The 17,640-nt window shown below is 33.1% G+C and overlaps 1 protein-coding gene across 1 annotated transcript in view; it reads right to left on the bottom strand.

The window, feature by feature from the left end:
- Positions 1–1,721: 1,721 nt before the first annotated feature.
- The window catches only part of LOC145249003 (uncharacterized), a 37,922-nt gene continuing 22,003 nt past the window's right edge, over positions 1,722–17,640 (bottom strand). Inside the window, exons 2-5 of the mRNA XM_080110857.1 lie at positions 16,841–16,903; positions 7,627–7,765; positions 3,447–3,559; positions 1,722–2,273 (exon numbers count right to left, since the gene is read on the bottom strand). Coding sequence (XP_079966983.1) covers positions 1,803–2,273; positions 3,447–3,559; positions 7,627–7,765; positions 16,841–16,903 — 786 coding nt within the window. The 3' untranslated portion in view covers positions 1,722–1,802. The remainder of the gene's footprint in view (positions 2,274–3,446; positions 3,560–7,626; positions 7,766–16,840; positions 16,904–17,640) is intronic.

Raw genomic sequence — 17,640 nt, 5'->3', positions numbered from 1 at the left:
TTATTACAATAATTGCATGATTGATTCAAATATTTCTTCATAAACATTTTTTATTCATTACTTTCCTTTATTGGGGACATGCACATTTTTTGTCATTAAGCACATTTACTTACTGTTAACATGCTTTTCAATAAACCTTTGATTTTATTTGTGACTGCTACACTAGCTTTCAATTCAATTTACACTAATTCAATTTAATTTACACTAATTCAATTCAATTTACATTAACTCAATTCAATTTATACTAATTCAATTCAATTTACACTAATTCAATTCAATTTACACTAATTCAATTCAATTTATACTAATTCAATTCAATTTACACTAATTCAATTCAATTTATACTAAGTCAATTCAATTTGTACTAATTCAATTCAATTTATACTAATTCAATTCAATTTACACTAATTCATTTCAATTTACACTAATTCAATTCAATTTATACTAATTCAATTCAATTTACACTAATTCAATTTAATTTACACTAATTCAATTCAATTTACATTAACTCAATTCAATTTATACTAATTCAATTCAATTTACACTAATTCAATTCAATTTACACTAATTCAATTCAATTTATACTAATTCAATTCAATTTACACTAATTCAATTCAATTTATACTAAGTCAATTCAATTTGCACTAATTCAATTCAATTTATACTAAGTCAATTCAATTTATACTAAGTCAATTCAATTTATACTAATTCAATTCAATTTACACTAATTCAATTCAATTTACACTAATTCAATTCAATTTATACTAATTCAATTCAATTTATACTAATTCAATTCAATTTACACTAATTCAATTCAATTTATACTAATTCAATTCAATTTATACTAATTCAATTCAATTTACACTAATTCAATTTAATTTACACTAATTCAATTCAATTTACATTAACTCAATTCAATTTATACTAATTCAATTCAATTTACACTAATTCAATTCAATTACACTAATTCAATTCAATTTATACTAATTCAATTTAATTTACACTAATTCAATTCAATTTATACTAAGTCAATTCAATTTACACTAATTCAATTCAATTTACACTAAGTCAATTCAATTTATACTAATTCAATTCAATTTACACTAATTCAATTCAATTTACACTAATTCAATTCAATTTATACTAATGTTAAATTGTTGAGCCGTCCCCATAAATAATCCAAATTCTACCCAATGTACATCATTAACGATTACTACACCTTACATTCATTAGCCCTTACCCTCGAGTGGTCTTTGGGTCTTTATAAGTAGTGACTCCCAAGTAAAAAAAAAGAAAAAAAAGAGAAGGAATGCATGAAAACATGAACAATTTTGGCCCCTGATGATGAGGTCCATCAGAAATTTACATAATGAAACAAAATGTGAAACGAAAGTAAAAATCAATATATGCCAGCAATAAAAGCAAGCAATGCAAAATCCTTTTTGTGTTTTTCGAATCTTCATTTGTCTACAAACTTTACTGAAGGAATTACTTCAGGAAATACTAAGCAAATTCCTCAACTGAAAAACGACAAGTAAGCATCTCTTTTTAGTCTCAAGTAACGTGTTGTTCTCAACGAAGAGATTGGCTTCATGACACATAACTATAAAAAGCAACATCATGCCTAACCATTTGAGGAACTTTGCAAGTTTTTCTTATGTGACAACTGCAAAGCACAAAAGTGGCCAATATGTTACAGTAAATCAAAGGAACACATAACATTCTGAATATTCCGGCGTCGTATCAAAAAACGAAATCTTGTCCTTTTATTTTGGATGATCGTCTGGTTAATAAAACGTTCTCTAGCTTAATGCCTTTGGTGCAGGCCAGTTGATAGACGGGGCAGGTCCTCTTGCATGCCACATGCTTCGTTGGCTTGAACAAGGAGTTTGGACAGGAGCATGTTCTTTTACCACATTCATCCTGCCTGAGTCCTGGAGTGGGGTCGATGGCTTTTCCTTCTGAGTCTCAACACCAGATTTCGGTGACGCTTCTTCTGGATCTTTGAAATTAACACCTTGTTTCAAGCTCATCTCCCTTTCGGTAAATTCTTCTGAAGTCGGTCGGCTTGATTTCATAGTGGCATCAGGATCTTGCAGACCCAAAGGAGTTGGGACGGTCACTTTATTGAGAGAAGGTGATGTGTATTTCTCATTTAAAGGTGTCTTTGGTGTCTGTGACTTCGAGTCAGGAACCTTTTCGGCCAGTACCATCTCGGCGTCATTTTCGGAATTGCAAGAACCTGTTTCCTTCTTTGCTTTTGTGGACTGCTCCTGTCAAAAATATTGAAGAAAAGATGTTAGAATTAAGTGCATCAATTTATATATTTACGAGAAGTTCCTACCTAGCGTTACCTGGGAGAAGACATTATGCTAGGTGAAGGACCTCGAGGAAATAATTAAAAATATTTTAAATGTCATACACACACCCATATTCTTTGATTCTCTCTATCTGTAGCTAACAGGTACTATTCACTAGTATTTATTTCCTTCTCACTGCAAAAAGATGTGACACAAGGTCGGAAGGTGAAGTGAATCAAGCCAGTTCCCCCTAAATGAAAAGTATTCTATTCTATTAAAAATTGCCTAAGCAGCCCCGTCGGTATTCCTCAATTAGGACACCTAAGGCAGTAGACATAAACTTATTCTACCTCAAAGAGGGGAGGCAAGGACGGGGAATGTAGACCGCCTAGGACTTACTCAGGACCAATACCACATTATATAAAAGGTCACCATAATGGTCCAGTTTCTGATTATTGAGAACAGATTTTCGACTGGTACTTATCAGTTCAGAGAGACTAAATACAATTGACGCCGCATGAGGAACTGTTTCTTATCCACTTTTGTTCTTCTTTTTACTTTGCTTTCCTATTTTTGAAATTTTAATTAAACCAATTATTTTTCCTAAATATTATTTTTTTAAAATTATTTTTAAGCTTAATTTGAAAGTTAAATATAATCATTATAGCAGAGTTTGGTTATTAAATTATTCAACCAAATTCTTTTAAAACTCTAATTATTTGTAAGAAAATTCTGTCTCCCTCTCTTTCCTTTCCTTCTGTCACTCTTCATCTGTTTCTCCCTCTCTTTTCCCTCTGTTGCTCTCTCTCTCTCTCTCTCATTCTCTCTCCCTCATGTTTTTCCCTCTGACCATCTCTTTTCCCTCTGTCGCTCAATGAAGAGATCTTCTTTTTAAGATTCTAACCCTCTCATTAATCGTGTGTATCTCTCTTGCATTTGGTTCACCAGGTATATTTGCCAGGAAGTTTTGTAAATTCTTTTTTATTAGTTCGGTTGCTCCTAATAGAAATCTTCCTAAGATTCCAGTTTCTTTTCATGTTGTACATAAGACCTTGGTATTTTCTTATTTTGTGTACGTGTATGTGTGTATGTGTATATGTGTGTGGTATCTTGATAAAAAAAACATCATGCGTCAGTTTTACTTACGACCACATTTATAATCGAGCGTGGTTTCACTTTTTTATCAAATTCCTCTTTCATTATTTTCAAATTCTTTGCTGATGAAGGATGACGCGCCATTGTGTTTAAGACATTGTTTCCTGTTGAGAATCAAAGAGAAACACTCGTGAGATACGGAAAAATGAAATAAATTCAAAATTCCAGTAACCGGATTGGATAAACAGGTCACATGACCTCACACATAACTAAATCTATAAAAAAAAAAAAAAAGTGTCACATGACCAATTCAAAATTAATTGAATGCTTGAGTACCACTTTTTACTGTTATTTCATTTTTTTGTTGAAGACATTGTTTTTTATTGAGAAACAAAAAAGAAACACCTGAGAAATCAGAAATATGAAAGAAAATGAAAATAAATTCAAAATTCCAGTAACTGGATTGGATAAACAGGTCACATGACCTTACACACACAACTAGGTCTATCAAAAGAAAAAAAGAAGAAAAAGTGGCACATGACCAATTCAAAATTAACTGAATGTTTGAATGCGACCACCTCTTACTGTTATTTCATTTTTTTTCTTAATCTTTCCCAGCTGAAGTGTTGACTCAGAGCCAGAAGTTATAAATATAATCTTTAAAAAATGAAGCATGCAGATATGTAAAGATGCCCTTATGATGTCAACTCCTTAATTATATGCCCCAAAGGCTAAAGTATAAGTCCAAGTACTAGTAAATTTTATGAGAAAGAAAACTCATAGAAACTGTTACATAATGAATACTCGTTTTGGCTTGGAGTTATCTGCCTTTGAATGATCGTTAATTTGGAGTAGTGATTGTTAATAGGTTGCACTGTTGGTGGATTTGCATGGAAGTGACATTCCTGGTTTCATGACCAATCTCAGAGCAATCAATGCCAAAGTGATCAGATGAGACTTTCTCCATTTTACAGGGATTGGAAACGGAAGACGCCGTTCATTTGGAAGCATTTGCAATAAATTAATGTCAACATTAAATGAAATCTCAGAGCAAATAAAAAAGTAATTTGTTGTTCATTTTTAATTACTTCTATTATCCCGGCCATCAAGATGAGAAGGAAGAGGAAAAGATCAACACTTGCTTTATGCCTGCCACATCACCACTACGACCATCTTTACAACTAGACAACACCAACTACTTCAGAAAGACAAACAGCTATTTTCTATCAATAGAGAAGATGATGACTGTATGTATTGAAGAACTCCCCCCTCCTACATGCTTTTTTATATGTTTGCATGTTTGTACGTTTGTATAAAGAATTCAATCATTAAATCATTTCTCTCCAATAGGTTCATAAGAGTAGTGGTTGATGGGCAGAAATCAGAGGCCCACAGTATTAATGCTGGAGTCCCTCAGGTCTCCATCCTGGGCCCAACTCTCTTCCTGATCTACATCAATGATCTCCCAAAACACATACTTAAATCATTCGTTGACATCTATGCTGATGACACAACCATCTATGGCAACACATCAAAGGCCGTAAATCACAAAGTTCTCTCTAATTCTCTCTCCTCTGATCTTGAGCATGTGGTACAATGGGGGAAGAGGTGGCTGGTCACTTTTAATTCATCCAAAACCAAGCTTTTATCTTTACATCATCAACGCTCTGATCCCCATCTGGCATCAATTGAAATGGATGGCTCTCGTTTTGGAGAGGCTCCATGTTTTGACAAGCTTCTGGGTTTGACCTTTACTCCTGATCTGAAATGGAACACATACATCAAATCTGTTGCCAAAGACGGTGGGAAAATGGTGGGATCCTTCTACCACTCCAGAAGATATATCACTACTGATGCAATTCTCTATCTATATAAAAGCCAAGTACGTCCAAGGATGGAGTACTGCTGCCACATCTGGGCAGGAGCTGCTAAAAACAGCCTATCCTGCCTTGACAGAGTACAAAATAGACTTCGTGGCTTAGTGGGGGATGCCCTTTTCTCTTCCCTGCAACCTCTCTCCCACAGAAGAGATGTTGCGAGCCTGTCTTTGTTTTATCGTTATTTCCATGGCAGGTGCTCGTCTGAACTCCAATCTCTGGTCCCCCCTCACCAATCCTTTATGAAAAACACCCGTCTAGCTGAATCCACTGTGAAAAATTTCCCCCACTCTTTATCTGTGCCTAAATCCAAACGTAGATTCCATGAGCAAAGCTTCTTTCTTAGAACTGCATGCCAGTGGAACTCCCTGCCGCTTGCCTGTTTCCCACCTGACTACAACTTGGACGTTTTCAAGTCCAACATAAACAAACTCCTGATAAACCGCCCCCTTAAGTAGGACACTAACTAAACACCCAATACGAATGATTACTACAATACTATCTCATTGATTACTGTACACGCAATAACCCTTATCCCTGAGTGGCCTTCGGGCCTTGATAAGTTGTGAACCCCATGTAAAAAAAAAAAGATAAGAAAAATTAAAGTAAATTCGAAATTATTTTTTTTTTTAATTTTCTTATCAGTTTGTTCAAGCTGGGGATGGGGCATCCTACTGAATGTCAAACATTCACCCGCTAACTCAGATATTCCAGCCGAGAGATCTTTTTAAGATTCTGACCATCCCTTTAAGTGCAATTGTTTGGATCTCTTCTACACTTGGTTCACTGGGTATATATATTTGCTAAATAGTTTTTAAAATTCTTTTTCATGAGTCCAGTTGCTCCTATAATTACAGGAATGATAGAGATCTTTCTAACATTCCAGTTTCTTTTCATGTCATATATAAGACCTTGGTATATCGTTATCTTTTCATGTCATATATAAGACCTTGGTATATCGTTATCTTTTTATGTCATGTATAAGACCTTGGTATATCGTTATCTTTTATGTCATATATAAGACCTTGGTATATCGTTATCTTTTCATGTCATATATAAGACCTTGGTATATCGTTATCTTTTCATGTCGTGTATAAGACCTTGGTATATCATTATCTTTTCATGTCATATATAAGACCTTGGTATATCGTTATCTTTTCATGTCATATATAAGACCTTGGTATATCGTTATCTTTTCATGTCATGTATAAGACCTTGGTGTATCGTTATCTTTTCATGTCATGTATAAGACCTTGGTATATCGTTATCTTTTCATGTCATATATAAGACCTTGGTATATCGTTATCTTTTCATGTCATATATAAGACCTTGGTATATCGTTATCTTTTCATGTCATATATAAGACCTTGGTATATCGTTATCTTTTCATGTCATGTATAAGACCTTGGTATATCGTTATCTTTTCATGTCATGTATAAGACCTTGGTATATCGTTATCTTTTCATGTCATGTATAAGACCATGGTATATCGTTATCTTTTCATGTCATATATAAGACCTTGGTATATCGTTATCTTTTCATGTCATATATAAGACCTTGGTATATCGTTATATTTTCCTTCTGAGCTCCAAGGATGGAATACTGCTGCCATATCTGGGCAGGAGCTGCTAAAAACAGCCTATTCTGCCTTGACAGAGTACAAGATAGACTTCGTGGCTTGGTAGGGTATGCCCTTTTCTCTACCCTGTAACCTCTCTCCCACGGAAGAGACGTTGTGAGCCTATCCTTGTTTTATCGTTATTTCCATGGCAGGTGCTCGTCTGAACTCCAATCTCTGGTCCCCCCTCACCAATCCTTTATGAAAAACACCCGTCTAGCTGAATCCACTGTGAAAAATTTCCCCCACTCTTTATCTGTGCCTAAATCAAAACATAGATTCCATGAACAAAGCTTCTTTCTTAGAACTGCACGCCTGTGGAACTCTGTTCCGTCTGCCTGCTTCCCACCTGACTACAACTTGGATTTCTTCAAGTCCAACGTTAACAAATTCCTAATGAACCGCCCTCTTAAGTAAACACTTCATTAAATCTCCACACTAACCTACTGTACTTGCAATAACCCTTACCCCTGAGTGGCTTCCAGGCCTTGATAAGTGGTGACCACCATGTAAAAAAAAAAAAAAAAAAAAAAAAGTTAATAACCCGAGACACAATATAAAGATTTGAGATACGGAAAAAAATATTTTGTACCAACTGTATCACTTAATAACCTTCATCGACACGGTTGACTAATGATTTCTTTCTTTTTTTTTTTTTGTCAGGTGAGTTTAGTAATTATATGTTTAATAAAAAATAAGAAATGACAAAAATGATATCATTAATTTGTATCTTTACCTGGTATTTTTTTCGGCATATCCCAGGTACCAACAAAGCCACTAGAGGAAGACTTTTTGCTTCGGGCAGCAGTGTCCAGCAAATGACCACTGTCATTGGCATTGAAAACGCTGAAGCCTACATATTTGTTTGGTCTTTTCTGATTAAAAAAAAAAAGGAGAAAAAATTAGGAAATACATCAAAAGAAGATGGGAACGGTAATATTGTGAGCCATGCGTCAATTGATGTTTGATTTTCAGAAATTTAAAATGAAACTGTAACACAAAACGGAAGAAGAAAAAAAAGGCAAGAAAGCAAAATGACTCAGCAACACACAACAACAAGTCTCCAAGGATTCATTCTCCAACAAAAGTCTGCATTCTCCATGTAGCCTACTTTTATGCGGTCCAGACTCACCCAATCTGCACACAAACAGCAAGATTTTGCATCACTTTATGAAATCACTAGCAATAAAAGTTGTGGGTGCCGCCATCCTGATTCTCCCCCCCACCCTCCCAGCAGCTTGATTCCACATGATGCACACACATATGGATGCTTTAACGGTAAGCCCTGTTGTGGGTTCCCACAATTTTTCCTACAGAAACTAAGTCAATCATATTTGAAAATACTTTGTGGAAAGGAAAAAATACTGCCTCAAAGCCTAAAGTACTGATAAATTTTATGAGAAAGAGAGAAGCTCATAGAAACTGTTACATAATTAATACTCGTTTTGGCTTGGAGTTATCTGCCCTTGACAAATTTAACCTAACCTTTTAAACTAATTTTCGAACTGTCTATAGAGAGGCGCCAATCTGTTCGACACAACAGTCCAGCAATGTCTTTGCAATGTACTATATCGTTTTCTGAGTGAAATATGGCAAGAATTTAATATGGCGTATTCTATTGAAGTTTAGGAGAGTTACAGACTTAAGTAATTTTTTCCTTTAAGTCTTGAAGCTAAAAGTTTAGAATATTTTTTGGAAAAATTGAGATCTCTAATTAGATCATTAAGTTCTCCTTGAGAAAAAATGTTGTGATAGTGAAAAAAGAGGATAATCGGCGCCTGAAAATATAACAGCCTGAAGTTGAAAAAATATCCAGTGAAGGACAATTCTCAATGACTGATGGGAGAGTTGGAAGTAGACATTTTTTTGAGAGAGTGAAACTACATCCACTTCCTCTAAGTATGACTGATTTGTATGAGTCAGGATGGTGGGAACTAATGTAGGAAATTATAAAATCCCATTCCTGCATAGATTTAAATGTAATGTAAACAAACACCTAGAAGCCTATTCGAAAATGTTTGATTTTCTAAAATTTGGAAGGAAATTAAGTCAGTCAAATAAATGCTACCAAAATAAAATATAGTTTGGTTGAATATAAGATGTATGCCCAATTGTTGACAGTTATTAGTTTTACGTCTGCTTAAATTTCCATTTTTCAGCAATTCTCGAGACCTCGCATGGTCATCTGTCGCCATCTTGTTTTTTTTATTTGAATTTTAATGTCGTTGACACCATTTTTTTTTTTTAATTAAGTAAAAACGATTGTAAATAAGTCAAAACATACAAAAACAAACAGTTTTTTATTTATTTATTTTTTTTTTTATTACATTTTCACCCCAAACAAGGCACATTGCCACTTTATTGTAGGGGGCTACTATCAGGGACATAAGCATCAGGGGTAATGTGTAGGAAGTTGTGCAGCAAGATGTCGGTTCACGTTACACTTGAACTTCTGCATGTCAGTACAGTCGGGGAAGCAGGGACCCGGAAGGGAATTCCAAAGTCTAGTTGTTCTGGGGAAGAAACTACTGGAGTAAAAGGCTCTCTTGCATCTAGAGACCTCGACTGTGAAGGGGTGGGATTTAGCTGCTTGTCGGGGGTATTTACGTCGAGGGGGCACGTGCTTGCAGTTCATCAGAACATTCACCGTTAAAATACTTGTAGAACAGGCGGAGGGATGCAACATTTCGTCGATGGGACAGAGGCTGAAGTTTAACTGACAGTTCACTTAGGTTCAGTCAGGTAGAAGAGTAATTGATCTTGCCTTTGGTAATATTTAAATTGCTGCATATTTATTTGTTTTCTTATGTCTTTTTCATTTTTGTTTGTTTACTGTTAGATACTTAGAATAACAAAAATAATAAAGCAATTCAAAATAAAATAAATAAAAATCCTTCAATTAGAAAATTGTACTCTGTCTGATCATACTAACATAAGTAAAAAGAATGTTAAAAGAAGGAAATCAAGTCAATAATACTTAGTATGACAAAAATAATACAACCCCAACATAAAATAATCTAATATATAAACGACTATACGTCTGCCTGTCTGTCTGTCGGCAGTCGGTCTCCATATTTTCAAATTCTATCTCCTCCTAAACTAAAGTCAAATGATTGGATTTTTTACAAACCGCTATTTTATGGTCTGTAAAATCATTCTTTTATGACGGGTTAAAATAGTTTTTATGGTCTGTAAAAACCATTCTTTTATGGTCTGCAAAAACCATTCTTTTAGGGTCTGTAAAAATCATTCTTTTCTGGGCGGTTAAAATAGTTTATTATTGTCTGTAAAAAACATTCTTTTAGGGTCTGTAAAAATCATTCTTTTATGGCCGCTTAAAATAGTTTTTATGGTCTGCAAAAACCATTCTTTTAGGGTCTGTAAAAATCATTCTTTTATGGCCGGTTAAAATAGTTTTATGGTCTGTAAAAACCATTCTTTTATTGTCATTAAAAAATCATACTTTTATGGCCGGTTAAAATAGGTTTTATTGTCTGTAAAAACCAATCTTTAATGGTCTGTAAAAACCATTCTTTTATGGTCTGTAATAATCATTCTTTTATGGCCGGTTAAAATAGATTTTATGGTCTGTAAAAAACATTCTTTATGGTCTGTAAAAACCATTCTTTTATGGTCCGCAAAAATCATTCTTTTATGGCCGGTTTAAATAGTTTTATGGTCTGCAAAAACCATTCTTTTATTGTCTGTAAAAATCATTCTTTTATTGCAGGTTAAAATAGTTTTATGGTCTGTAAAAACCATTCTTTTATGGTCTGTAATAATCATTCTTTTATGGCCGGTTAAAATAGATTTTATGGTCTGTAAAAACCATTCTTTATGGTCTGTAAAAACCATTCTTTTATGGTCTGTAAAAATCATTCTTTTATGGCCGGTTAAAATAGTTTTATGGTCTGCAAAAACCATTCTTTTATGGTCTGTAAAAACCATTCTTTTATGGTCTGTAAAAAAATTCTTTTATGGCTGGTTAAAATGGTTTTTATTGTCTGTAAAAACCATTCTTTTATCGTCTGTAAAAATCATTATTTTATGGTCTGTAAAAACCATTCTTTTATAGTCTGTAAAAATAATTTTTTTATGGCCGCTTAAAATAGTTTTTATTGTCTGTAAAAACCATTCTTTAATGGTCTATAAAAACCATTCTTTTATGATCTGTAAAAATCATTCTCTCATGGCCGGTTAAAATAGTTTTTATTGTCTGTAAAAAACATTCTTTTATGGTCTATAAAAATCATTCTTTTATGGCCGGTTAAAATAGTTTTTATTGTCTGTAAAAACCATTCTTTTATGGCCGGTTAAAATAGTTTTTATTGTCTGTAAAAACCATTCTTTTATTATCTGTAAAAATTATTCTTTTATAGCGGGTTAAATCATTATTTCATGGTCTGTAAAAAACATTCTTTTATAGTCTGTAAAACATTCTTTTATCGTCTGTAAAAATCATTCTTTTATGGCCGGTTAAAATAGTTTTCTGGTCTGTAAAAAACATTCTTTTATGGTCTGTAAAAATAATTCTTTTATGGCCGGTTAAAATAGTTTTTATGGTCTACAAAAACCATTCTTTTATGGTCTGTAAAAATCATTCTTTTATGGCCGGCTAAAATAGTTTTTATGGTCTGTAAAAACCATTCTTTTATGGTCTTTAAAAATCATTCTTTTATGGTCTGTAAAAATCATCATTTTATGGCTGGTTAAAATAGTTTTTATGGTCTGTAAAATAATTCTTTTACGGTCTGTAAAAAGCATTCTTTTATGATCTGTAAATATCATTCTTTTATGGTCGGTTAAAATAGTTTTATTGTCTGTAAAAACCATTTTTTATGGTCTGTAAAAATCATTCTTCTATGGCCGGTTAAAATAGTTTTTATTGTCTGTAAAAAACATTCTTTTATGATCTGTAAAAACCATTCCTTTATGGTCTGTAAAAATCATCATTTTATGGTTTGTAAAAACCATTCTTTTATGGTCATTAAAAAATCATTCTTTTATGGCCGGTTAAAATAGTTTTTATGGTCTGTAAAAAACACTCGTTTATGGTCTGTAAAAACCAATCTTTTATGGTCTGTAAAAATCATTCTTTTATGGCCGGTTAAAATAGTTTTTATGGTCTGTAAAAAACACTCGTTTATGGTCTGTAAAAAACACTCGTTTATGGTCTGTAAAAACAATCTTTTATGGTCTGTAAAAATCATTCTTTTATGGCCGGTTAAAATAGTTTTATGGTCTGTAAAAACCATTCTTTTATGGTCTGTAAAAACCATTATTTTATGGTCGGTTAAAATAGTTTTTAAGAGGTCAAAAGTGGGTAGTTTGCTTTTAATTTTTAATTGGTTTATATGCGTGTCACGTTGGTACAATGGTAACGTCGCCAGTTTTGAATGCTACAGTGTCGGTTTCGAGTCTAGCACCTAAATTTTTTTTTTTTACTTTCGAAATCACGACTCTATAATAATAACATGTACGAAATCTGGAGCAATTAAAATATGATATTTAAGCATATTTTATGCCCGGGCAAAACCGCCCCTCCCTGCTAGTACTTATATAGATATACAATGCAGAGGTGTAACCTACCTTATCCCACCATAAAATGATTTTTGCCTGATGTATGGTTTGATCCTCACTACTAATCTAGGATTTTGACATTTTCCTAATTTTCAAACTACACACCAGGCAAATATGAGCTGTTTTATGATAGTAAGAAAGAAAATCAACTTCCATTGCTCAATCCAGGTTCAGGCTAATCACATCGGCTATACTAACATAGAAAACCAAATACCTATACTAAAAATTGAATAATTTTCATTTTTGTGTGAAAATTAACACTTTCATATTTCAATTGTATTAGAAAATGATATTCTAATTTTAAATATATTTTTAATACTTTTGAAATCGTATTTAACAAAGTGAAAACAACTTTTTTTTCAGTTGTTTCTGTTGATTTTAAGATTGTAATTTTGCATTAGTCATGTCTGTCCCTATGAAGTAGCTTGTAATATAGTGTTGTAGCTGCCTGCTGGCCACATATATGTCAATTCAGATTGCAGAGGCGTCAGTATTGGGTGGTCCAGATGTTCAGTCACGTACATGGCTTTTTATATCGCAGTCATGACCACGATAAGAGATAAATTGATAAACGTTTGACTTTTTGAACTTTCAGAAGGAAATCAAGTCAATAATACCATTGGCAAAAAAAAAAAAAAAAAAAATTATGGTATCTAAGATGTTTCAACTGTTTTTACCTAATTTGATGATTCCAGAAATACTGTTACTTTTTGTCTATCACGTTTAGTTTTTCTGCTTTGGTTTAAACCCCCCCCCCTCTGTAGGAAGCCGATAGCTACAATAAAAACAGGCAAATCAAAGAAACAATATTTTTATGTATCTTTAAGACACATATCCATGAAATCACACCAAAATATTCACAATTAAAGTTTGAAGTTGTAAAAAATGCTAAGCATACACGTCATCATCCATAAATTGATGTTTTAATGATTTCTTCGAACGGGGAGTCTGGCATCATCGCGTTTGATAGACCAACAACAGTCTGCACGTATGGTGGCATCCCAATGACGTTGATAGCAAACTTCCATGTCGCTGATGGCTTGATGGAAGCGCTCCCCTTGCCCGTCGCTCACATCACCTAAATTTTCTAGAAAACGGGCAAGATGGCCGTGCAAAAGACATAACTTCATGCTCACATTTGCACCCAGTTGATGGAGACTTATGAGCAATGTTTCAACAAATTCTTTGTAGTTGGGCGCCTTTATTTTTCCCAAGAAGAATTTTACTAAATTCGTAAATGCCGTCCAGTCACTAAATTCTGCAGGATTCATAAAATTACAGAAATTTGCATCATTCATTAAATTTTGAATCTGGGGTCCATCAAAAATTCCAGCTTCTAATTTGTGTATGGGTAGGCCTGGAAATTTCATGCAAATATATTTGAAACAGTCGCTATCTTTCTTAAGAGCCTTCACAAACTGTTTCATGATGCCACGTTTTATGTGAAGAGGAGGATCTTGCCCATTTCCGGAAAATCTATGTGACGTGAGTGACGAGCAAGGGGAACGCTTCCATCAAGCCATCAGCGACATGGAAGTTTGCTATCAAGGTCATTAAATTTTGGAACACTCCACTAAAGGAAAAGCCAGAACCCTGAGAGAGCCAGGAATCAGTTCACTGCGCACAGGCCAATCTTTTTTCATTCAGTGTTCGTGCCCTACTCTCCCACAAACACAAGGAAATTTTTTGTAGCTTGAGGAGAAACCCAACCATTTTCAAATCGACTCATGATCCATTGGTGCTGTCTGTATGAAATCTTTTCCAGAACAAATTTGATTTCATCATATTTTTCTTTGAGGGTCCTTGAATGACCTTGAGGAACTAATCCATATTGCTATTGTGAAGAAGAACACATGTTAAACTAATTTTGGAACTGTCTATAAAAAGGCGCCAATCTAGAGAATAATACTGTTTGACACTAAGTTGCCACAGCAGGCTATCAACGTCATTGCAATATACTGTGTCATTTTCCTGAGTAAAATATGGCAAGAATTCAATATGGCGTTTTCTATTGAAGGTGTCCCAGACTGAAGTAGATTTTTTTTCTTTAAGTCTTGAAGCTAAAAGTTCAGCAGATTCTTTGGAAAGGTTGAGATCTCTAGTCAGATCATTAAGTTCTTCTTGAGAAAGAAAGCTGTGGTAGTGAAGAAGGAGGAAAACCGGCACCTGAAACAGTGGTTTCACTGCTGTTAGTGGACAAAACAGAGGCTTGGTCTTCTTCAGAACAAGACAATTCCAATTCGGACAAGCTTTTAAACACTGGAACAGAAATTTCATTGCAGCGTAGAATTGGCCTAATTGTAGTACAACGCTGGCTGGCACTTGTCTTTATTAGTGGCAGTTGGAATGATAAAAGTAATACCAATGTTAACCTTAAAAAGAAAGAACTTCATTTGCTTTTTTTACATGTTGGAGAGAGTACATCTCTTGTTAATAAAGTTGGCCAGCAACGTGCGTCGTGTTAGTTTGGTGGCTAAATGTGTACTGCTACTTGCCTGCCATGCTGGCTGGGGCTAGGTTAAGAAGAAAGAGAGAGAGAGAGAGAGAGAGAGAGAAAGAGAGAGAGAGAAACAGTATAGGAGTAGGAGAGAGAGGTGAGGAAAAGTCTTTTAATACGCAAGTTGACAACTAACTCAATCACAACCTACTTTTCGATCTGACCCCTGCTAGTTGCTAAGCAAAAAAAGAAAGAAAGAGAAAGGCTAAGAAACTATTATTTTGGGGGAATGGTATTATTTTCGTCCTACTTCTTGGCTTTAAGAGATGACTCAGGTCAGTCCTACAGTAGATTTGAGGTTTGGATAAACCAACGAATTCCTGTTCTTCCTGTTGATTCCTTTCGTTTTGACTGCACAGAAATGTCATCAGAATGGTTTTTTGGTTCACACCATACAGATTGACTTTCTATCCTTTTTTTTCTATTGTCGAAGATACTCAACACATTGTTTGCATACAGAGTCGAACAATAACATTGTCACCATAGAAAAGACGACATGATTCCATTTCTGTTTGATGAAAACTGGTTTTCTTTTCTTGTTGCAGACTATCTACTAGTTGAGCAGTTGTGTACAAATCCCAAGAGCGATAGGAGCCTTTTATCATGTTCGAAAGTGACACAATGTTCAACAAGCGAGATTGGAGATGCACTACTATACACCTCATGCTCTCTACCAATCCAAGTTATGACAACAGGACCATTGCCAGCACCTTCAAAATGCAAATCCGACGTTTGAGGGTACAGATCAACGAAGTGTGTTTTACCTCAATTTTGCTCTTTGGGATTCATGCAGATGTGGGGGAGGCTTTTTGCTACCAAATTCCAGTGAAGACCAATGGTCGCTGCCAATGAAAAATCAATGGTAAGTGGCTGTTTCGATCATGCAAATTCTTTTGCAAAGGTTATCGAAAGAGGTGGAGAGTACTGGAAATCTGGGGAAACCTGTTGCCACTCAGACGCCAGAGAACATCACAAGTTGTTATCAAAGAGAAATCTTAATTAATTAAATTAAAATTAATTAATGTGACTAAACCTAATGAATAAATAATAATAATAGAAATATTATGTCATTTTATATATCAAAAATATTTTGCTATATTAAATATTAAAATATATCAAATATTAAAATATGTCAAATATTAAGATATGTTAAATGTTAAAAAATGTCAAATATTAAAAAATGCCAAATATTAAATTAGGTCGAATATTAAAATAGGTCAAATATTAAAATAGGTCAAATATTAAAATATGCCAAATATTAAAATAGGTAAAATATTAAAAAACGTCAAATATTAAAATAAGTAAAATATTAAAATAAGTAAAATATTAAAATAGGTCAAATATTAAAATATGCCAAATATTAAAATAGGTCGAATATTAAAAAACGTCAAATATTAAAAAACGTCAAATATTAAAAAACGTCAAATATTAAAAAACGTCAAATATTAAAAAACGTCAAATATTAAAAAATGTCAAATATTAAAAAACGTCAAATATTAAAATAGGTAAAATATTAAAATATGCCAAATATTAAAATAGGTCGAATATTAAAATAGGTCAAATATTAAAATATGCCAAATATTAAAATAGGTCGAATATTAAAAAACGTCAAATATAGGTCAAATATTAAAAAACGTCAAATATTAAAATAGGTAAAATATTAAAATATGCCAAATATTAAAATAGGTAAAATATTAAAATAGGTAAAATATTAAAATATGCCAAATATTAAAATAGGTCGAATATTAAAATAGGTCAAATATTAAAAAACGTCAAATATTAAAAAACGTCAATATTAAAAAATATGTCAAATATTAAAATAGGTCAAATATTAAAAAACGTCAAATATTAAAATAGGTCAAATTTGTTTTACCTCAACTTTGGTCTTCGGGATTTCCCAATTCTGCAGATGATTTGATTTGAAGGCACCTTCATACTGACAAAAAAAAAAAAAAAGAAAAAAAAACAAGATAGTAAGAATTAACGAAAGCAATAAAACAGTCGTTGGTCAACGTTGATACATTGTTTTTCATGGTAACAAAAAGGAAAGAAAAAAAAGGAGAAAAAAGCATTTATGGCAAATTTCTCGGGGAAAGAGTAACTAGTGGAAATGAGCAAAAGAAATACAGACCCTAATAAGTTTAAAATGAATCATCAGTGCAAGGTGTCATGATTGACACCAGTCAATAGATTCGAACCCGGCAACAGAAGCCATTTCTAGCTTTATTAGTAATATAATATATATATATATATATATATATATATATATATATATATATATATATATATATATATATATATATATATATATATTTAAAAGAGTGTAGGCATCAACAATTGTGGCTTTTTCAGATTTCTATCATTCTTTATTTAAAAAATAAATAAATAAGATAAAAATAAAAAATAAAAAATGATAAAAATCTGAAAAACCCACAATTGTTGATGGCTACACTCTTTTAAATATACATTTTTTTCTTTCGTTGGAACTACATAACCATCACTTTATAAGTATAAATATATATATATATTATCTTTACATAACACCAAAAGATGGAGGAAGTGAGGAAGCATGGCTGTGGAAATCTTTTTACCCGAATACGATGTCCAGCATGTTAAAAATATACCATTTGTTGTAAAAATCTAATGGATAAACATCTGAAGAAGTTGGTGGGG

This window comes from Euprymna scolopes, chromosome 27 (assembly GCF_053919585.1).
Source record: "Euprymna scolopes isolate OS-2025 chromosome 27, ASM5391958v1, whole genome shotgun sequence".
Classification (NCBI taxonomy): Eukaryota; Metazoa; Mollusca; class Cephalopoda; order Sepiida; family Sepiolidae; genus Euprymna; species Euprymna scolopes.
This window is presented reverse-complemented; position numbering and strand designations above follow the sequence as displayed.